At 42.9% G+C, this 22,867-nt stretch overlaps 2 protein-coding genes across 2 annotated transcripts in view; both read right to left on the bottom strand.

Moving 5' to 3' along the window:
* The window catches only part of LOC140730157 (uncharacterized), a 177,343-nt gene that overhangs the window by 56,683 nt on the left and 97,793 nt on the right, over window positions 1-22,867 (bottom strand). The window lies entirely within an intron of this gene.
* On the bottom strand, window positions 3,697-6,345 carry rnf208 (ring finger protein 208). Its single transcript, XM_073052163.1, has one exon. It carries the CDS (start codon window positions 5,419-5,421, stop codon window positions 4,684-4,686), a length of 738 nt encoding a protein of 245 aa, XP_072908264.1. The 5' UTR covers window positions 5,422-6,345; the 3' UTR covers window positions 3,697-4,683.

Genomic DNA, 22,867 nt, shown 5'->3' with positions numbered 1-22,867 from the left:
ATTGGTCACCAGTGGTCATTGCCAGGGTTCTGTGTTTAGTACCTCACATCTACACAGGAGCCCATGACCATCTGAGGGCAATCTAACTGCTCTGATTCCTTTAAAGTTTCAATCGCCACTGAAACTGGATCACATGGCCATTGCACAGAAACTTTGTGTTACGTGATCCAAGTTTTGTGCTGGGCAGCACACGGTCCAATTGTACCGTAAATGCTCTGGGAACTCCAGAGATTTTCTAACTACAGCATCTAACAGGGATTTGGGGACTCCCTTTAGGGCCAAATCTCCTCCTTTTGTGTTGCAAGGAAATACGATTTTATGTTTTTATTATTTAAGCTTTATGCAGTAAAAAGGATTAGTACAGATAGGTACTTGATAGTTGGCCTGGGCATGATGGACCAGATGGCCTTTTTCTGTCCTGAATGCATCAATTCTCTATTCACCTATGACTTTTTAAAATATCAGCTGTATTAAATAAGCAATGCTGGAGGAACTCAGCAGGCCAGGGAGTATCTATGGAAATTAATAAACAGTCAACGTTTTGGCCTGAGACCTTCTTCAGGCCGAAGGAAAGGGAAAGATGCCAGCATTTTGTGTGTTGATTTGGAGTTCCAGCATCTGCAGTCTTCCTCCGGTTTATTAAATTATCCGTTCAAAGGCCGCTGACAGCAGTGAGCTGAGGCCTAGTATCCACCTCTACTTTGCAAGATGACCTCAAGCCCAGCCAGGCAGGCCCCAGTACAACCCCGCCCAGTGTTTCCTGAAGTACACTTTTTCTTTAAATAGTGAAATTTAACATTGCAAAACACAATTGCATGCTGTAATAATCAGACCACGCTCTGTAATACTCTTCCTGTGTTCTGCAGAACTACCCTTTAAATATTCAATGTGTTAATAATGCTGAAACTACAGTACCAGTATTCAGTGTACTTTAAACGAAAATACTGAATTATCCCTGAATTGCTGGATGACTTCTGAATTTTCAGCTCCTTTCATAACTCAGGAGTTCCTAATATTCAATCTGCACAATAATCCTCTAACTACACTACACAGTATTGGGTATACAGTACACACTGAAATTCTCAAACTCTAAAAAAGAATATTCAATGATCCCTGAATTGCTGGATGAGCTCAGAAATATCAGCTCACTTAAAGATTTAGGAGTCCCTTAAATATTTAAGGATTCTTCAATACCAGGACGAGATATGCTGAAATTCACCAATAGGAACAGCTGGCACAGAGCTAATAAGCTTCAGTAGTTTTGTGTGTGCTGTGACACACTGAAGTGTGGCACCTACTAGCAGAGTGGGAGTGAATCTGTCAGCTTGCTCTGTTGCTGGTGATGTTTGATCCATTCCCTGTGGAGTCTTGCATGAGAGCTCAGTCTAGCTGGGATTCCCTGGCACTGCACTAGACAATAACTCCTGGGGTCCATGTCAGATGCGGCACCAAGACCATTTTGACTTCAGTGGTATTTATAGCATCAAATTAGGGAACAAGGGAAAAGTTGTTCGATAGATTTTACATAATTTTAGCCTAATGTCTTTAGGCTTTTAAACTAATTTTACTTTTAGTTATTTTACATTTTCTGATTTTTAAAAATAATATTAACTTTTCAATTTGAATATAAAACCAGTCAGCTATACTCTGCAATATTTATTGTACACCCACAGAACACGTCTGTGACTTGCAATATTGTAGACTGCCGTATCAACTGCACCCTGTAATATTGACACTGCAGCTCAGGGAATTCAGGATAGATTTTGAAATGCTCAAACTCCATGAGACATTTCTCAGCCTAAAATACTTATATGAAAAGCAGAAACAATTTAAATACACCCTGATAAACACAAACAATATGGGGAAAAAACTCACTATTTCTTGTAATCGAAAAGCAAAATACATTGAGATGGTGTTAATCTGAAATAAAAACTGGAAGTAGTCAGGTCAGGCTGTGTCTCCAGAAGAATTATGAGGTAATGGGAATTCTGTTACTTTTTCTTAGAAGTAACTTTAGTTAAAGATTCTGCATGCGCTACCTGACATCCTGAATATTTTGTAGCATTTCTAGTTTTATTTCATATTTTACAATACTTAGGGTGAACCAAAAATTATTCAAACTGCAATAAATACCTAAAAAAAACAAAATTACATCTTGAAGCATTAAACCACTGAAATACTAAAAACTACCTTTAGAGTAATCAACCCACATATGAAAAACTTAAATACTTCAACAGTACTCTGATGTACCTGACTACACATTGCAAACTGATCTCTGGACTGCATCCTGAAATATTGAAGTTTAATTCCACAGTTATTAAACTTCCCTCTGGAATATTCAACAAATGCTGAAACATTCAGATTCTACCCTGAAATACTGAAACCACATGTTGAATGACAGAAGCCCAGCTTTATAACAGTCAAAGAAAATCCTAACTTAATCAACTGCTATCCTGAAGTCCTCAAACAACACTCTTAAATATTCAAATAACATCCTGAATTTTGTTTAGCCTCTGAAGTACTGTGTGCACTCTAAGATTTCCAACATGCAACATGAAAAGTGCACAATGTCTTCTGAAATAATGCTCAAACCGTATCACGCTAAGCTTACCCTCCTTCTCCTGATAAACAGTGCAGACCTTGCAATATTTAACCTGCACTTTGTAATGCTTGCCTTTCCTTTATTGACCCTATCTACACCCTCAAATACTGAAAAGTGCTTTGACAAACTCTAGATGGATTTAAGCTTTATGCTGAATTACTGAATTACGAAGCAAAACCAAACCTGACAATAATTAAGCTGTGTTGAAGTTCTCAATAATATTCTGAAACTGCACCCAGAAATACTCCAGCTCTTATTTAATGTCCCTGAAGTACTTGGACCGTATTCTGAAAAAAAATCCAATATTGAATGACTTATATCGGGATAATTTCTACCCGATATAAATCAAACTGCACTCTGAAGTTTTTTTTCTACTTCCTGTACTGTTTGGCTTGCATTCTCAACTATTTATACACAACTTGCATCTTGTATTATTAATTGGTACCCACAGTACTTGTACTGTGCCTTGCTTTTCTCAGTCTGCACACTGAGGCATTTCTTGGTCAATTTAGTGCTCATCTTGCTCTCTTAATATGCATTCTACAACGTGAATATTCAAATGAGGTCTTACAATGCCCCACCATATCTGAAATTGATCAAACAACATCCTGAGATATTGAAACAATGTTCAGAAATATTTAAGCTTTACCCTGCCATTCCCATCCTACATGATAAACTCTGCAGAGGTGGTTGAATCTTCTGCTGTCTTGGAAGGCTGAACCAGCACACTGTGAGATGTATCTGTGGTATCCAGAGTGTGGCCTGCATTACAGAACCGATGACCACTGGCTTTCATCCCAGTGCCTGTGATGTTCACCCTGCTTCCTCCAATGTTTAGCCCGAATCTCCTGTTCCCCCACCCCACTCCCCCGGACTTTAACCAGCATCTTGTCTTGTGCATTCTATCACACTGCAACACAATTCCCAATGATTATTTGGCATGCGGTGTGAAACAGGAGCAGGGGGTGAGGACCCCTTAGATATCCCACTATGGTGCACCAGTGTACACCAGTCATTGCCACAAGTTTAATCCTTTGCCGGAAGATGTGCCAGCATTGTCTACTTAACCCCCATTATCACTTAAGTAGCATGAATACAAGTAGAAGGTCTGATATAGTTTATTCACAGAATACAATCAATAAAGAAACATTCTTTATGTTCCTAGTGCTGTTCATGGTTACTCCAAGCACTGTTACCTTTGGCAGCAGGTGCTCCATACACATTGGATAATGATGAAGACAAGGACCTGTCCATCATGTTGTGCCCTAGATGTGTCAGTGGCGGAATGGAGTCAAGGACCAGATGTTTGGAGTAGGGGAAGGAGTTAAAATAATCACAGTCCTCTGGTGAAAGCTGACTTCATTATCGGGATTCTCTGACTGATGGCTGATCTGGAAACAAATAGACATTAACCCTTTGCTGCTTGGCACCGCCAGAGCCGTCGGCCGCGGGGCGGGCTCACGCACGGTGCTTCTTTGGGCTGAAACTGCAAAAAAAGCTTACAATGTGCTTTTGACGTCAGGGATGTTAGCCACAAGCTTGTGGCTTAGACAAGGACGTCTGCAGTTAAAATTAAGTGCTGTGAAACCCTTTCCTCTCCATCTAAAGATCAAAACCTAAAATTTAGATTTAAAAAAATGCCCTTGCAGACTCGGCATCCTGGTTAAGGATTAAGCACACAGGGCTGAGCCAGGGCTGGAATGGGTCTGAATACCGAAGCATGGACCTAGAACATATTAAGCTTTACTGAACAGTAGCAGGCATCATTTTAAGACGATGCTTTGGCGATGGTTTTAGGCATTGTATAATACTGGGGTGGAGAAAGCAGTTCCGAGGTCAGAGTCAAGTTTGTGCAGGTAGCTTAGCAATGCTGCTCTCAAGCAAAATTATCAGGACCGCATAATACTTGCCAGTCTGAATTGGATATCTTTGATTTCACAGAAAACACAGAAATTCCCAGATGAGATAATTCAGTCATAGGTAATTTACCATAAGGGTGCTGAGAAAACACAGCAAGTTGCTCAGTCTTGGAGTAATCCTTCTCCGATCGGTCATCAGTGCTACTCTGGGAGCGAGGCCTTCTACATGATGGTGCAGGAGGAGAGTGGGTTCCGGAGCTGGCAGCTACAGGCTGCCCCGCAGTATTGCTGGAAGGTCTGGTAGCAGCTGCGGTCCGCCTCTCCGCCCCACTGACCTGGGTTGGCGGTGAGGGCCTCGGCCGGCAGTCGGGCTAGGATGCTGGTGTTGACGGCCAGAGCGGCCAGGCCATAGTCGGTGAAGAGGACGGTCTCCCGGCGGCAGGTGGGGCAGGAGATGAACTTGTACTTGGGACAGGACTCGTAGAGGATCTGCAGGCACTCTTCGCACACCGAGTGCAGGCAGGAGAGGATCCGCGGGCGTTTGTTGGTGGCGTTGTACACGTGACCGCAGGTGGGGCATTCCAGGGGCTCTGAGGTGGCCGACTGGTGGAGCACGTACTGGTTGACGATGACCTCATCCGAAGGTGTTTGGTGGTGGAAGCACATCTCAGCGCTGGCCTTGCGGTGGCCTTGGCTAAACTTCTCGGTGCGCGGCGGAGTCCTGGCCAGCCCGCTGGGGCTCCGTGACTTCTCCAGTGCCGACACCTCGGCGCAGGCCTGGTTGGCGATGATCTCCGACTCCAGGGGCCAGGCACACTTGCCAACGAGCGGGGGGTCCCGGGTGCACTGCGAGGGCCCGTAGCGGGCCTGCGAGGTTGGGCACTCTGCAAACTTCTCCGCCGGCGCGATTTTCACGGCCTCCATCTTGATGGCGGCCTGCTGCTGCTTCAGGCACGCCATAGGGTCCGCGCTGCAGCTGGGTGGCCTGGTTCACAGGCTGGGGCTGCACTCACCGCACCGTCTACCCATGCCTGCACCCTGGCAGCATTCCTCTGTACGCCAGCACCTTTCACTTTCCATTCAACAGAGTCAGGCTGCAACACAGTCAGCAGGAAGCATCGCGAACCTTCTGCACAGTCCTCATCAGTTCCAAACGCTCTGATGTTTACCGAGCCAGGCTGACAGGTGCTGTCAGTGTCAGCCTCACGACAGCTAAGTCTGACTTCTCCTTCTCTCACCCTCCTAATGGCAGCGAGTGCTGCAATATGAGGCACGCAGTGCAAACATGTTCCAGATGAAGCCTGTGTGACAGCACTGAACGAGTGACGCTCCCCCACTGAAGGAATTGCTCAGGCAGGGAGCAGGGAGCCTGGAGATGCTTTGCTCGAATCACATTACCTGCACTCGGCGACCATCCGCCGCTTCCAGCTCCGAACGGAGCCCAGCCTTCTCCCCTCCAGCAAGGTGCGTGTCTCCGTGCTGACAGTCAGGGCAGTGGCTGCTCTGCAGTTTGTTTCCTCGCTCCAGCTCTGTCTCCCCGAGCCCTCTGTTTACCTCGGATGGCAGTGTTGTCTGCAGATGCACCGCAGCACTGCAGCGAGCTCACATTTCTCTCATTCAGCACTGAGTGAAGGCTTCAGGCCCCAGTCCTCCGGCACAGGCTAGCTCTGCAGCTGAAGCGAGCCTCTGTGGCTTTCCTTTTCATTCATCCGTCTAACCTTCAAAGAGCTCTTGCTGTGGTGCAATCAATGCTGAGAAAGCAGAGGATGATGCTGTTGCCATTTCCTTCCTGAGTCACAGTGGCTCAGTGCTGTTACTGCAAGAGAAGGCAGCACCAGCTATTCCCCCGAGCACTTCACACCCTCCTCGTCTGCGAGGTCACCTCTGGATAGTTCGCACTTAACCCCTCCATTCTCCTCTGTGCTCAGTGTTGATTGCTTTGTCCTGGCACACACACTGTCTCAGCTTCTGCTAACAGGCAATTGTGAAAAGGCAGTATATTTGCTCCGAGGCACCTTAGAAGCCAGACTGATTGACGTATTTTACACTCAAAATTTCCTGACACAATGACGTTTCCTGAGCATTTGTGAACATTAGAATTTCAAATTTAATGGGCTTGAAGTGGTGTAATCTCGTGAGTACTACAAAGAGCAATAAAAGCAAATGGTAATTCATTGAGAAGGGAAGAAGGGCCACGGTTTTCAAAAATCAGCAGAGTAAACAAAGGTAAATAGAGAATCTGTGAAACTGAACTCCAAGCATGTTTCAAACACTTACGAATAATAACGTGAATGAAAGATTGACTGAGGTTAGTAGCCCCCTACAGCACAGAGGCCCTCAGACATGGAAACAGGCCCTTTGGTCCAACAAGACAGAGGTTTGGGCCAGTAAGAACAAATGTGAGACACAAGCACTCAGTGACCACTAGGTACACCTGTACACCTGCTCGTTAAAGCAAAATATCTAATCAGCCAATCATATGACAGCAACTCAATGTATAAAAGCACGCAGACATGGTCAAGAGGTTCAGTAGTTGAGACCAACATCAGAATGGGGAAGAAATGCGAACTAACTAACTTTGACTGTGGAATGATTGTTGGTGCCAGACGGGGTGGTTTGAGTATCAGAGAAACTGCTGATCTCCCAGGATTTTAATGCACAGCAGTCTCTAGAGTTTACAGAGAATGGTTTGAAAAATACCAAGTAAGCGACAGTTCTGTAAGCAAAAGCGCCTTGTTAATGAGAGGTCAGAGGGCAGATGGGTACCTGGCTGAGTACTAAAGACCTGTGCTATTCAACTGGCTGGACTGTTCACTGATATCTTTGACCTCTCGCTTCAGCAGTACCCGTCTACTTCAAGCAGGCTTCAATTAGAGGGGTTCCTTAGAAGAAAGTGATAGCCTGCCCCAATGACTCTCATCCAGTAGCACTTACATCCACTGTGATGAAGTGCTTTGAAGGGTTGGTGATTAAATATATCAACTCCTGCTTGAGAAGCGACTTGGATCCATTCCAGTTTGCCTACCGTCACAACAGGTCAACAGCAAATGCCGTTTCATTGCTTTTTCACTCAACCCTACAACTTCTAGACAGCGATGATGCATTCATCAGAATGCTCTTCATCGACTACAACTCAGTATTTAATACTCTCATCCCCTCAAAACTAATCCATAAGCTTCAAGACTTTGGCCTCAATACCTCCCTGTGCAATTGGATCCTTGATTTCCTCACTTGCGGACCCCTGTCAGCTCAGATTGGCAACAACATCTCCTCCACAATCTCCATGAGCACAGGTGCACCACAAGCCCATGTGCCTAGCCCCCTGCTCTACTCCATTTATACTTATGACTGTGTGGTTATTCCCAGCTCCAATGCCATATTTAAATCTGCTGATGACACGACTGCCATTGGCTGCATCAAAGGTGGTGAGAAATCAGCATATAGGAGGGAGATTAAAAATCTGGCTGAGTGGTGCCACAATAACCTTTAACTCAATGTCAGCAAGAGCAAGGAGCTGATTAGTGATTTCAGGATGAGGAAACTGGAGATCCTTGAGTCAGTCTTCATCAGGGGATCTTAGGTGGAGAGGGTCAGCAAATTTCAATCAGTTCGGAGGATTTGTTCTGGGTCCGGCATGTAAGTGCCATTACGAAGAAAACATGGCAGGGCACTAACTTTCTTAGAAGTTTGCAAAGATTCAGCATGCCAGCTAAAACTTTGACAAGCTTCTATAGGAGTATTGTGGAGAGTATATTGTCTGTTTGCATCATGGTCTCATATGGAAACACCAATGCCCTTGAATGGAAAAGCTTGTAAAGCCCTCCCTACCACTGAGCACATCTACACAGAGTCACACCATTAGGTTCAGGAACAGTTATGCTGCACAGTTACAGTTACAGCTCAGCCATCAGGCTCTTGAAACAGAGGGGATAACTTCATTCAACTTCACTTGCCTCATCACTGCACTGTTCCCATAACCTATGAACTTACTTTAAAGGACTCTTTGTCCCATGTTCTTTAAATGTATTGTTTATTTATTTATTATTAAGTTAATGCTATTGTGTAGTGAATTTGTGATGATCCCAGTTGTAGATATTACTATCAGGACAATGTTTATGTTCCATAATCTTTCAATTTCCTCTTTTAATTCAGTATATTTCTGATGGCTTTCACTTATTGATTTCTAAATGTTATGTGTGTTTGGAATGGCTATATCTAATAAGTAAGTTGTTCTTGCTTGTTTGTCTTGTAATATTATATCTGGACAGTTATTATGGATTGGCTTATTTGTAATATGGATCAGCCATAAGATAATCTGTAGGACTCAGACTCTAAAACTGGATCAGGCTTGTATTTATAGTGAGGTATGGGGTGTCCGTTATTAGTTTGTATTTTAAAGCACAATTTTGACGAATGATGCTTCCCACTTGCTTGTCTCTGTGTAAGTAATCAGATTGAGTTAAACTGCTGCAGGATCCTGTAATGTGTTGGATTGTTTCCGGTTTCACCTGACATTTGTTGATCTTTTATTATATGTTCTTGGTAATTTTGTTATGTTAACCCCCTGGTCCTGTATTGCCACAAGGGACCCCTCTGATTCTGGGAAGAGGTCTCCAACTTTGATGGTGGGGATGTCTTCCACAGAGGGTCATGCTCTTCTATCGGTTATTATTATTATTATTATTATTATTATTATTATTATTATTATTATTATTTCTTTTTTTGTTTATGTATTTGCACTGTTTGTTGTCTTTTACATATTTATTGTTTGTCCATCCTGTTGTGGGTGGTTTTCCACTGATTCTATTGTGTTTCTAGTACTCTGAATGCCTGCAAGAAAATAAATCTCAGGGTTGCATATGGTGACATACTGTATGTAGTACTTTGACAATTAATTTACTTTGAACTTTGAGAGCTACACAAGAGTACTTGTAAACTGGCATAATTTGGCTTTGAACAGAAAATTACCATATTAGACGGTATCGAGAAGATATACAATGTATGATACTAGTATTTTGGGAAGTAACCTTCTAGGGCCGACAGAGGGGCTACAGTAGTATTCATTTCAGGCTTAACTGAGAATCCCCGATAAAACAACGAAGGTGACTAAGGACAATAACCCAAGCTGAGCTGAAGGTGCCTTGTGACACTGTGTAGAGAGAGCTATGCCCTGTATGTAATTTGAATTATTAGATGCAAATCTGAAGTGTAGTATTGCCATGTCACATTCAGTGCTTTACAAATCCCCCAAGATACATAATTAAAATAACGAGAATAACGAGGAACATAAATGAAACAAAAAAGAATAAAGAAGCCATAATAAACTAATGTATTCAAAGGCCCAATGAATCAGATCAGAATCAGAATCAGATTTAATATCACTGACATACGTCGTGAAATTTATTAACTTAATGGCAGCAGTAAAATGAAATACATCATAAATAAATAAATAGAGAAAAAACTGAGTTACATTGGGTATTTTTCTGCCAGAAAAAGCGGACTCTCCCAGTGGCCATCCATTTTAATTCCACTTCACATTCCCATTCTGATATGTCAGTCCATGGCCTCCTTTACTGTCGCGATGAGGCCACACTCAGGTTGGAGGAACAACACCTTATATTCTGTCCGGGTAGCCTCCAACCTGATGGCATGAACATCGATTTCTCGAACTTCCAGTAATGGCCCCCACCTCCTTCACCATTTCCCATCCCCTTTTCCTTCCCTCACCTTATCTTCTTGCCTGTCCAACACCTCCCTCTGGTGCTCCTCCCCCTTTTCTTTCTTCCATGTCTTCTGACCTCTCCTATCAGACTCTCCCTTCTCCAGCCCTGTGTCTCTTTCACCAATCAACTTCCCAGCTCTGTACTTACACCTCCCACTTACACCTAGCATTTTGTGTTTCTCCCTCCCCTCGGCTTATGAGTGTACCCCTCATCTTTTCTTTTCTCCGCCCCTGCTGAAGGGGCTCGGCCTGAAACATCAACAGTACTCTTTCCATAGATGCTACCTGGCCTGCTGAGTTCCTCCAACATTTTGTGTGCATTCTTATTGAATAGTTAAATAGTTAAATAATAAATAAACATGACTATTAAATAGTTAAGTTAAAATAAGTAGAGTAAAACTAACAGAAGTTAAAAAAAAAGTAGTGAGGTTGAGTTCCTGGGTTCAAAGTCCATTTAGAAATTGGATAGCAGAGGGGTAAAGGCTGTTCCTGAATTACTGAGTGTGTGCCTTCAGGCTTCTGTACTTCCTTCCAGATGGTAACAGTGTGAAGAGGGCATGTCCTGGTTGGTGAGAAACCTTAATGATGGTCACCACCTTCTGAAGGCACGCTCCTTGAAGATGTCTTGGAAATGATGGAGGCTGGTATCTATGATGCAGCTGACTCATTTTACAAGTTTCTGGAACTGATTTTGATCTTGTGCAGTAGCCACCCCCCACCGTGCCAAAGAGTGATGCTGCCAGTCAGAATGTTCTCCATGGTATATTTGTAGAAGTTCTTGGGTGTTTTAGTTGACAAACTAAATCTCCTCAAACCCCTAATGCAATAATATAGCCACTGTCTTGCCTTCTTTGTAGCTGCATAAATATGTTGCGTCCAGGTTATGTCCTCAGAGATATTGACAACCAGGAACTTGAAATTGTTCACTCTCTCCACTTCTGATCCCTGTATGAAGATTGGTTTGTGTCCCTTGTCTTACCCTTCCCGAACCAGGGATTAAAACATCATGCTAATAAGAACCAAATACAGAGTACTCTGAGGCAATAAAGAACTGGTTCTAGTCAAGTGATCAACTATTCCTCGGGCAACACCTTCTAGATAGTCAATCATTCCAGCTATCCAGGGTCTTCTACTTATTCTCTTTATCTTTTTATTTTGTTTTTGAAACTGTTGGTGACTGTGACTTACAGTCTGTAGTTTGGTCAAGTGAGCTAGCGCTCTGCCATCCCTGAGAGAACTCCAGGAGAGAAGAGTGAGCACAAGCTACCTCGAGGAGAAGCTCAGAGACGAAACAAGGGACCATCATCGACTACATTTTATGCCGACTAAGGTGTTGAGGAAGGTTGAAACATCAAGGCAAATGCAGAGGAGGGTGAGTGGTTTTCAGAGAGGCCGCTGGAGGGGCTGCTAGTTCATGTCGCTGCCCTTGGTTGGAGGGGCTACTCGTTGGAGTCGCTACCCTCGGAGAGGCTGCTGGTTTGTGTTACTGCCCTTGGAGTGGCCACTGGGTCCCGATGCTCTCGGATATGTTAACAAAATTTTGAGATTTATGGATTGGGCTGTAGTTCATATTGGCCTCTTTTAATTTTTTGTGTACTGATTCTGATTCTGACTGGGTGATAGAACCAATCAGTACTACACTCAGGAATACAGCTCCGCAAATTGGATATAGACATTTTGATATTTTTACCAGCAGTATTTGCTCTTGACAGGAATTTTGGTTGAATTTACAGTACATTATGATACAATTGTGAAATTAGATTTTGTTCCCAAGGAAGTACTCTAGCTCAGCTTCTGGAGGTGTTTTGGGACAAATAATCTGATTAGTGGATATGCCTGCACCTTCAGTGTTCAGTGTTACACAGAAAGTATTCAGATAAATGTAAATATAATTGCCTATGCTGACAAACCGTGGGATGTGGGGGTAGGGGTTGGTTATCGTTTAAGAGGAAAACACTGCTTGATAACTTGGTGACAGAGGTGGTAAGAAACTATCGGCAGTGAAGGTTTGGATTTCCTTTTTTAGAAGACGGAGAATCATAGATCAGTACCACACAAATATAGGCTCCTCATTCCAACCAGTTCATGTGAGAATGGTGCCCATAAGCTAGTGTTTGGCTTATATCCTTCCAGGCCCCACCACTCCTCTGGTCGCTTATTCCAAATACTCACCACCCAGTGTGTGAAAAAGATATCCCGCAGGTCCCCTTTAAATCTTTCGTCTTACCCTAAACTTAGGTTCCCTCGATTTCCTCACTTGCAAACACCAGTCAGTACAGATTGGCAACAACATCTCCGCCACAATATCCATCAGCAGAGGTGCACCACAAGGCTATGTGCTTAGTCCCCTGCTCTACTCACTTTTTTAATAACTGGTTGGTATTATTTCGGAGGTTCTGTCCTGGGCCCAGCATGCAAGTGCAATTACAAAGAAAGCATGGCAGCACTTCTGCTTCTTTCGGAGACTGCGAAGATTTGGCATGACATCTAAAACTTCAACAAATTTCTATAGATGTGTAGTGGAGAGTATATTGACAATTTGATATGGAAACACCAATGCCTTTGAATGGAAAATTCTACAGCAGAAGGTACTGGATATGGCCCAGTCCATCACGGGTAAAGCCCTTCCTGCCACCGAGCACATCTACACGAAGTGTTGTCGCAGGAAAGCAGCGTCCATCTGTCGGAGTCCGTGATTTACTGCTGCAGTCAAACTGTGCTTCTTTATGGCAGTGATTCCCACTTCTGGAGCTTACCGCCCAGCCATTTCTTAGTATCTTCAGGATGCGGCCTGGAAGACGCGTGCCTTCCGAGTAAGGCCCTGTGACAAAGTGATTCCATGCCAGTGTTGCTGACTGAGGAATCGTGGGAGAAACAGAACACTGCGAACAAGGCTGTTACAGGCCTCTGTGCTCAAGTGATCTCTCTCTCGATGGTGGGGGAGAGTCTGCTGCCGATTCTTGAGTTGGAGAACTCGGAATAAAAGTGACGCGGCAGACTGTAACATCATAATCAGCGAGTTGTTTTGTTTCTCCTCTCACTGTGGAAAAGGGGTGACACCTTTCTGTCCTGAGTGAACAACTAGTCTTTGTAGGATTGCAGATCATGGGCTCTCTTTGGGGATTTTGCTATTGCTTGTTTGGTGAGTGGTGAGTGGTGAAGCTTCTGCTGAAATAAGTGGGGAGGGTGGATGCTTTGCTGTTGCTTTTGTGTGGGAGGGGGAGAGGGTGCTTTAGGGTTCTAACCTTTTATTTCATTCATTCTTTGGGGTACTCTTCTGTTTTCATGGCTGTCTTTGAAGAACAGGAATTTAAGGTTGTATACTGTATACATTCTCCAATATTAAATGGAACCATTATCAAGGATCCCCACCACCAAGGGCATACTCTCTTCTCACGGTTGCCCTCAGAAAGAAAGTACAGGAGCCTCAAGACTCACACCACCAAGTTCAGGAACAGTTATTACTCATGAACCATCAGACTTTTGAATCAAAGGGGAGAACTTCATTCAACCCATCACTGAAATCTTCCCTCAACCTATGGACTCACTTTCAAGGACTCTTCATCTCATGTTCTTGATATTTATTGCTTCTATATTTATTATTATTATTATTTCTTTTTGTACTTGCACAGTTTGTTGTCTTTTGCATACTGATTGAATGTCCAAGTTGTGCAGTCTTTCATTGATTCTATTCTGGTTATTATTCTAATATAGATTTATAGATATATGGGGGGGGGGGGGGGTAGTGTGTGTGTGTGTGTGTGTGTGTGTGTGTGTGTGTGTGTGTGTGTGTGTGTGTGTGTGTGTGTGTGTGTGTGTGTGTGTGTGTGTGTGTGTGTGTGTGTAACATAGAAAACCTACAGGACAGTACAGTACAAGCTGTGCTGAACATGTCCTTACCTGAGAAATTACCTAGGGTTACCATAGCCCTCTATTTTTCTGAGCTCCATATAACAGTCCAGGAGTCTCTTAAAGACCCTATCGTATCTGCCTCCATCACCGTCGCCGGCAGCCCATTCCACGCACTCACCACTCTCTGTGTAAAAAACTTACCCGTGACATCTCCTCTGTACCTACTTCCAAGCACCTTCAAACTGTGCCCTCTCGTGTTAGCCATTTCAGCCCTGGGAAAAAGCCTCTGACTATCCACATGATCACTGCCTCTCATCATCTTATACACCTCTATCAGGTCACCTCTCATCCTCTGCAGCTTCAAGGAGAAAAGGCTGAGTTCACTCAACGTATTCTCATAAGGCATACTCCCCAATCCAGGCAACATCCTTGTAAATCTCCTCTGGACCCTTTCTATAGTTTCCACATCCTTCCTGTAGTCAGGCGATCAGAACTGAAAACAGTACTCCAAGTGGGGTCTGACCAGGGTCCTATGTAGCTGCAACATTACCTCTCGGCTCTTAAACTCAATCCCATGGTTGATGAAGGCCAATGCACCACATGCCTTCTTAACCACAGAGTCAACCTGCGCAGCTGCTTTGAGTGTCCTGTGGACTCAGACCCCACGATCCCTCTGATCCTCCACACTGCCAAGAGTCTTACCATTAATACTATATTCTGTCATCATATTTGCCCTACAAAAATGAACCACCTCACACTTATCTGGGTTGAATGCCAACTGCCACTTCTCAGACCAATTTTGCATCCTATCAACGTCCCGCTGTAACCTCTGACAGCCCTCCACGCTACCCACAATACCTCCAACTTTTGTGTCATCAGCAAATTTACTAACCTATCCCTCCACTTCTTTATCCAGGTCATTTATAAAAATCACAAAGAGTAGGGGTCCCAGAACAGATCCCTGAGGCACTCCACTGGTGACTGACCTCCATGCAGAATATGACCCATCTACAACCACTCTTTGCCTTCTGTGGGCAAGCCAGTTCTGGATCCACAAAGCAAGGTCCCCTTGGATCCCATGCCTCCTTACTTTCTCAATAAGCCTTGCATGGGGTACTTTGTCAAATGCCTTGCTGAAATCCAGATACATTACATCTACTGCTCTACTTTCATCAAAGTGTTTAGTCACATCCTCAAAAAATTCAATCAGGCTTGTAAGGCACAACCTTTGACAAAGCCATGCTGACTACTTCTAATCATATTATGCCTCTCCGAATTTTCATAAATCCTGCCTCTCTGGATCTTCTCCATCAACTTACCAACCACTGAAGTAAGACTCACTGGTGTATAATTTCCTGGGCTATCTCCACTCCCTTTCTTGAATAATGGAACAACATCCGCAGACCTCAAATCCTCCAGAACCTCTCCCGTCCTCATTGATGATGCAAAGATCATTGCCAGCGGCTCAGCAATCTCTTCCCTTGCCTCCCACAGTAGCCTGGGGTACTTCTCTTCCGGTCTGGGTGACTTATCCAACTTGATGCTTTCCAAAAGCTCCAGCATATCCTCTTTCTTAATATCTACATGCTCAAGCTTTTCAGTCATCCCTACAATCACCAAGATCCTTTTCCGTAGTGAATACCGAAGCAAGGTACTCATTAAGTACCTCTGTTATCTCCTCCAGTTCCATACACACATTTCCACTGTCACACTTGGTTGGTCCTATTCTCTAATGTCTTATCCTCTTGTTCTTCCCATACTTGTACAATGCCTTGGGGTTTTCCTTAATCCTGTCCGCCAAGGCCTTCTAATGGCCCCTTCTGGCTCTCCTAATTTCTTTCTTAAACTCCTTCCTGCTAGCCTTATAATCTTCTAGATCTCTATCATTACCTAGTTTTTTGAACCTTTCGTTAGCTCTTCTTTTCTCCTTGACTAGATTTACAACAGCCTTTGTACTTTGATAATAAATTTACTTTGAACTTTGAAGGTTTAACTTTGGACTAAGGTGGCCAAAACTGTACACAGTACTCCAAGTGCAGCCTCACTTGTGACTTGTATTGTACACCAGCAACATCAGTAGAGCCTAAACTGTAAATGGAGTGTAGCCCTGGTCAGCCCGGAGTATTGAGTAGAAAGGTTAAATTATTCTTGCCCTGACAGCTGCCCCTTCTGTAAAGACACAGTTTCAAGCCTTATTCCAGCTCATTTTCAAGGACTATACCCCTTGTTCCTGGCATTATTTATTTGTTTATTTATTATTTTCACAGTTTCCCTTCTTTTGCAGGTTCATTGTTTGTCAGTGTTTGTGTGTAGTTTTCATTGATTCTGTTGTTTTTCTCTGTTCTATTGTGAATGCCTGCAAGAAAATGAATCTCAAGGTAGTATATGGTGACATATACGTACAGTACTTCGATAATAAACTTATTTTGAAATGTGAACTTTGAGCTTTCTGAGCACATTGGTGAATGCACTGATTGTTCCATCTCCTGCACTGCAACAATGGTAATACTTCAGAAAGATTTTCCAGGGCTCTGAAGCAGTGAGAGAGGTTTTGCATGGTGTTCCATAAATGAAGGGTTTTCTGTTTGCATCATAAGGTTAGAGATTGTTCAGATGGGAGGTCATTCGTAAATTGCACTTAGCTCATAGCTGAGGAAGTCAAATACTTCCACTAATGGGAGGATTTGAGGAGTAATAGTAAATCAATTTTCACTTGTGAAAAATGGTGTTCTATTCATTCATAAATGTCCTGCAAAATAAACCATTTGGTTTGCTGTGACCTCTTAATTTGAGGTCTTCCATCCACCTTTCAAGAAGATAGGTGATGGCAAAAGCACAATAGTATTTATTGCTACTGTGGCTGTATTGTGTTGAGTTTTAATAAGATATTGAGTAGTAAATATACCTTTCAGATAGTTTGTGTGTGTGTGTGTGTGTGTGTGTGTGTGTGTGTGTGTGTGTGTGTGTGTGTGTGTGTGTGTGTGTGTGTGTGTGTGTGTGTGTGTGTGTGTGTGTGTGTGAGAGAGAGAGAGAGAGAGAGAGAGAGAGAGAGAGAGAGGGAGAGAGAGAGAGGGAGAGAGAGATGAACAGGGGAATGATTGATACAGCTTAAAACAAGAGAATACTCATAATTTATAATTATACCACTGAAGTAATGAAAACTAGTTGTATATCCAGTGAACCAATGATAATCATGTATAGAGAAGCTACACTATTGATTAATTAGATATCAAACATATAAACAACAAACCAATTCTATAAAATGAGTAGTGGCTGAATGAGAAACCAAATGAAACCACCAGATATCACTGAAAATTAGTGTGGACACAGTCAGTTAATGTGAACCTGGTAAGGCGGAGATAGAAAAGTTCGTGATAAGCAAAGAGGAGAAAGGTTACTGCAGGTGGACTGGAACGCAAAGGATTAATTATGAAAAGATGAACACTTTTAGATCCACCAGATTAAAGAATGAACAACCTAACCAATTGAGATCCAGATGTTCTCATCGATTTTCAGAGACAACATCTGTGGAATTTGGGCACTGGGTGCTTGGGGGTTGCATAGTCTGAAATCACAAAAAATAAAATTGATACTTTGCATTAAAAATTGTTTAGTCATTTTTTTCTCATTTAAGAGTGTTAGAACTTGACCTGCAGAAAGTAGGTCAGTTTTTTTATTACTCTCATAAATGTGAAAGAGCATTTGGGAGGGTTCAGGAGAACTGAAGGAGGGGGAAATGGGGGAGGTGAGAGGAGTGGTGACCCTTGAGGGTGAAGCCGGCCCATTGGAACGCCAGGTCTCTAGGTGGCCCCTAGAACCTCCACAATCATCAGCAGCATCAGACTCAAACCACACACCCATTATCCGACTCTTCCATCTTTATTATAACCATTTATAATCATATAACAATTACAGCACAGAAACAAGCCATCTCGGCCCTTCTAGTCCGTGCCGAATGCTTACTCTCACCTAGTCCCACCGACCTGCACGCAGCCCATAACCCTCCATTCTTTTCCTGTCCATATACCTATCCAATTTTCTTTATTCAAGGGAGCTGGCTTCAATCTTTTACTGACAACAATTTTATGGGAGGATTTCTTTAAACATAAAATTACATCTCTTAGAGACACTTTAGGATTATGCATAATTCAAGATTTTTATGCTGTTTTATGTTGGGTGAATAATGAAGTCTATAGGTCATGACTTACTGTTCTAATTTCTGTCACTAAATGAATAAAATAATCCATAGAGATATGTGATATTGTCATAACTGGGCAATATGGATCATGTACAAGCAGAAGAAATTAGTTTAATTTTGTATCTTCTCAGCACAGACACTGTGGGCAGAAGGGCCTCTTTCTATGTTCTATGTTCTAATGTGATGGACAATTGAAACCTTCATTAGGATAAAATTAGGAAATAGGACTTGAAGTAGGGCATTGGCCCTAAAAACCTGTCCAGAGTTCATCAAAATCACAGGTGAGCTATCTCAAAACTATTTTTCTACACTAACCCTAATTCTCGTGAGTTCTTTAAATCCAGAATTGCATTAATCTGTGAACTCAATGACTGAATATCCACAGCCCTTCAGAGTAGAAAATTCCAAAGATTCACCATCCTCTGTGTGTGGAAAAAAATCTCCTAAAACAATCTCAGTCCTAAATAACTTCTCCCTTATTCTGTAACTCATGATTCAAGACATCCTAGCCAGTGGAAACAGGCTCCCTATCTCCATCCTGCTGAAGCCCTGTCAATGATATGGAGCACATTCCCATTCAACTGAAACTCACCACATCTGGAACTATTCTATTGAAGGTTTATTGGACTCCTTCTTAGACAAGTATATAATTTTTTCAGATAAGGACACCTTGTACTCCGGGTGCACACTCTTCAAGGTACATAGTATTGTGGTAAGATGTCTTTAATGCTGCAATCACATCTTTTCACGATAAAAATTTGCTTTCTTATTTGTGTGCTACATCTTCATCTTGGTATTTAGTGTCAAGTAAATTCTCCTTCCCATGCATGACTTATGCAAAAACCACAAGAGCAATTGGGTCTAATTTCTAGGCAGGAGGGCCAATGGACACCAAACAGAAACAGTTAGGAATAAATATGGAAAACATCACACCAACTTTGCTTTACTTATATCTTGTTCAGGTGTAATGAGCCCTTCAGGCCTGTGCAGGGAGCTGAACAGCAGTGGGCTCCAGGTATTTAGAGCACCTGAAATGGTTAATTGTTGTTTAACGATAGCTGTTAGTTGTTTAGAGTCCCTTGCGTTTTTCTTGAGTGACTCACTCTTTGTAATACATTTTCCTAGTGTTTTTTTTGTTTAAACTCATTAAGTTTATTTTGATAGGCTTGGGGATTCCGTGTTACTTGTATTACTTAAGCAGACGCCGCATTAGCACTAACTATAGTGTCCTAGCTTTGAGAATTTTATGTATCACGATGTCACTCAGCTGAGCCACTGATGTTCTGTTGGAATTCTTATGAATAAACTTTGGTTATTGTCTCTACATTGGAGTCTGTCTTTCCTTTGCACTTGGTTTCCAACATTGTTAAATTCCCTGGTGTCATGGATTATTGATTACCTGACTGGCAGACCACAGTACGTGCGCTTGCAACACTGTATGTCAGACAGAGTGGTCAGCAGCAAGCACTGGGGCTCCACAGGGCACTGTCCTGTCTCCCTTTCTCTTCACCATCTACACCTCGGACTTCAACTACAACACAGAGCCTTTCCATCTTCAGAAGTTTTCTGATGACTCTGCCATAGTTGGATGCATCAACAGGGGAGATGAGGCTGAGTACAGGGCTACGGTGGGAAACTTTGTCACATAGTGCGAGCAGAATCATCTGCAGCTTAATGTGAAAAAGACTAAGGAGCTGGTGGTGGACCTGAGGAGGGCTAAGGCACCGGTGACCCTTGTTTCCATCCAAGGGGTCAGTGCGGACATGGTGGAAGATTATAAATACCTGGGGATACGAATTGACAATAAACTGGACTGGTCAAAGAACACTGAGGCTGTCTACAAGAAGGGTCAGAACCGTCTCTATTTCCTGAGGAGGCTGAGGTTCTTTAACATCTGCCAGACGATGCTGAGGATGTTCTACGAGGCTGTGGTGGCCAGTGCTATCATGTCTGCTGTTGTGTGCTGGGACAACAGGCTGAGGGTAGCAGACACCAACAGAATCAACAAACTCATTCATAAGGCCAGTGATGTTGTGGGGGTGGAACTGGACTCTCTGACGGTGGTGTCTGAAAAGAGGGTGCTGTCCAAGTTGCATGCCATCTTGGACAATGACTCCCATCCACTCCATAATGTGCTGGTTAGGCACAGGAGTACATTCAGCCAGAGACTCATTCCACCGAGATGTAACACTGAGCGTCATAGGAAGTCATTCCTACCTGTGGCCATCAAACTTTACAACTCCTCCCTAGGAGTGTCAGACACTCTGAGCCAATAGGCTGGTCCTGGACTTACTTCCACTGGGCAGGATTATCTCTATTATTTAATTATTTATGGTTTTATGTTGTGTAATGAAACCCAATTTCCCTTGGGATCAATAAAGTATATCTGTCTGTCTGTAAATTGTGACATCAAAATTAATTTCCCATTTATTTTCCATTTCTAATTGCTCTTTTTTAATATATTTTTATTAAATTTTTAAGAGAATTACATACAATGAATAGAATAATAGTAATGAAAATTAATTGCTCTTGAGAAAGTAGGGTGGTGACCCAACTTCTTGAACTGCTCCAGTCTTTCTTGTGAAAGTACTTAATAGTGCTTAGGTGGGGGAGGATGAGTTCCAGGTTTAAACCTTCTGATGACTAAGGACTACCAAATTTTTTTTGAAGTTAGGACAGGGTGTGATTTGGAGGGGAATATGCAGGAGATGGTGTTCCTATGCATCTACTACCTTGTCCTAACTAGTGAAAATCAGAGTCTAGGTGATGTTGTTTCAATTGCCAAGGCAAGTAATTTTAGTGTGCTTTGTGGGTGGTATACGCTGCAGCCACAGCGTCTAAGACTCTCCGGGCTGTATCTGTAAAACACTTCTATAGCTCATAGAAAACATATGATGTAGAAAGAGTCTGTGCCACTCAGAAAGCTTGCCACCTTCAGCACTGTCCAATGATGGACTGATCAAGGGTGCCTGGACTCCAACCACAGTTTCTGCCTTTAGCACCCTTTCAGGCTATAAGATTCCACCACTGGACACATATTTCCCTCTTTTTCCCCTTCCCACCTTCAAGAATTTCAAAAGGGCTGTACATTCTGTAACTCCCTGGTCCGCTCTTCCATCTTCGTTTACTATTGCCCATTTACTGTACTTTGCACTGTACTGTGGTTACAAGGAGTACCACTGATTCCTTCACTTCTTCCTTTCCCACCACCCAGAGACCCTAACAGATTATCCAGGTGAAGCAGTGGTTCACTTGCCCTCTTTGCAAACTATGGTACTATATTTGGTGTTCACGATATACTCTCCTCTACACAGGCAAAAACAAATACAGATTGGATACTTGTTTTGCAGAGCACCTGAGCTCTAGGTTCTCTCCCACTTTACTTCACTCTCCCTTTGAATCGCTTTGTTTATGAGGCACAATAGTAGTTTAGGAGACAGTATCTCACCTTCCATCTGGCACATCTCAGCCTTCCAACCATCGATTTCTCCAACTTCTGAAAATTTGTTCTTTATTTTTATTGAATGAGTATTGGCTATTTTTGGTTGCCATTGCTTTTTTCACTTTTATTTATAATGGTCTGGATGAGGCATGCCTCAGTAGGCCAAATTGCACAACACTGAACAACACTAACAACATTTCATAGAAGTAAAAATGTCTAATCAGATCTTACCTGCTCTGTAACTACCACACTGTTTTACCAAACCGAAGATATTAACATTGTCATACCCTTCGCTTTGCCCCACCATCGCTGTTAAAAGACTATAAGATATAGGAACAGAATTAGGCCATTTGGCCCATTGAATCTGCTATAATTTCACCATGGCTGATCCATTTTTCCATTCAGTTCCAATCTCCTGCCTTCTGCCCATATCCCTTCATGTCCTGACTAATCAAGATTCTATCAACCTCTGCCTTAAATATGCCCAATGGTTTGGCCTCTGCAGCCGCCTGTGGCAAAGAATTCCACAGATTCACCATTCTCTGGCGGAAGAAATTCCGCTTCATTTCTGTTCTAAAAGGACGTCCCTCTATTCTGAGGCTATGTCTTCTAGTCTTAGACTCCCCTGCCATAAGAAACATCCTCTCCACATCCACACTATCGAGGCTTTTCAACATTCAATAGGTTTCAACGAGATTCTTCCTTCATTCTTCTGAATTCCAGTGAGTAGAGGCCCAGAGCCATCAAACACTCCTCGTATGATGCCTTTCAATCTTGGAATCATTTTTGCGAACCTCCTTTGAATCCTCTCCAAAGTCAACACATCCTTCCTTAGACAAGGGGCCCTAAACTGCTCATAATACTCCAAGTGAATCCTCACCAGCACCTTATAAAGCCTCAATCATGAAATGGTTGAGAACACTGAATAAAGCAAAGGCTGTTAGGCCAAACAAAGTTGGCAGCTATGCTCCAGAACTTGCTGTTCCTTTATTCCAGCTGGCCCAGTACAGCTTTGGTGCCTACCTAATATTATGAAAGGTGGCTCAATTATGCTCATAGGACAAACCCAATCTGGAAAATTACTGAATAAACAATCAGCTCTCAATAATTAGCAAAATCATGCAAGCTGTCACTGACAGTGAGGTAAGGAGGCATCCAGGTACCTTGTTTTGGTTTTACCAGACCTAATATG

Source organism: Hemitrygon akajei, chromosome 7, assembly GCF_048418815.1.
Source record: "Hemitrygon akajei chromosome 7, sHemAka1.3, whole genome shotgun sequence".
Lineage (NCBI taxonomy): Eukaryota > Metazoa > Chordata > Chondrichthyes > Myliobatiformes > Dasyatidae > Hemitrygon > Hemitrygon akajei.
The sequence above is the reverse complement of the archived record's forward strand: the minus strand, read 5'-3'. Positions and strand labels throughout refer to the sequence as shown.

Bases quoted from the DNA above. Each gene is read 5' to 3' on its own strand.
- rnf208 (XM_073052163.1), bottom strand. From the start codon at position 5,421: ATGGCGTGCCTGAAGCAGCAGCAGGCCGCCATCAAGATGGAGGCCGTG.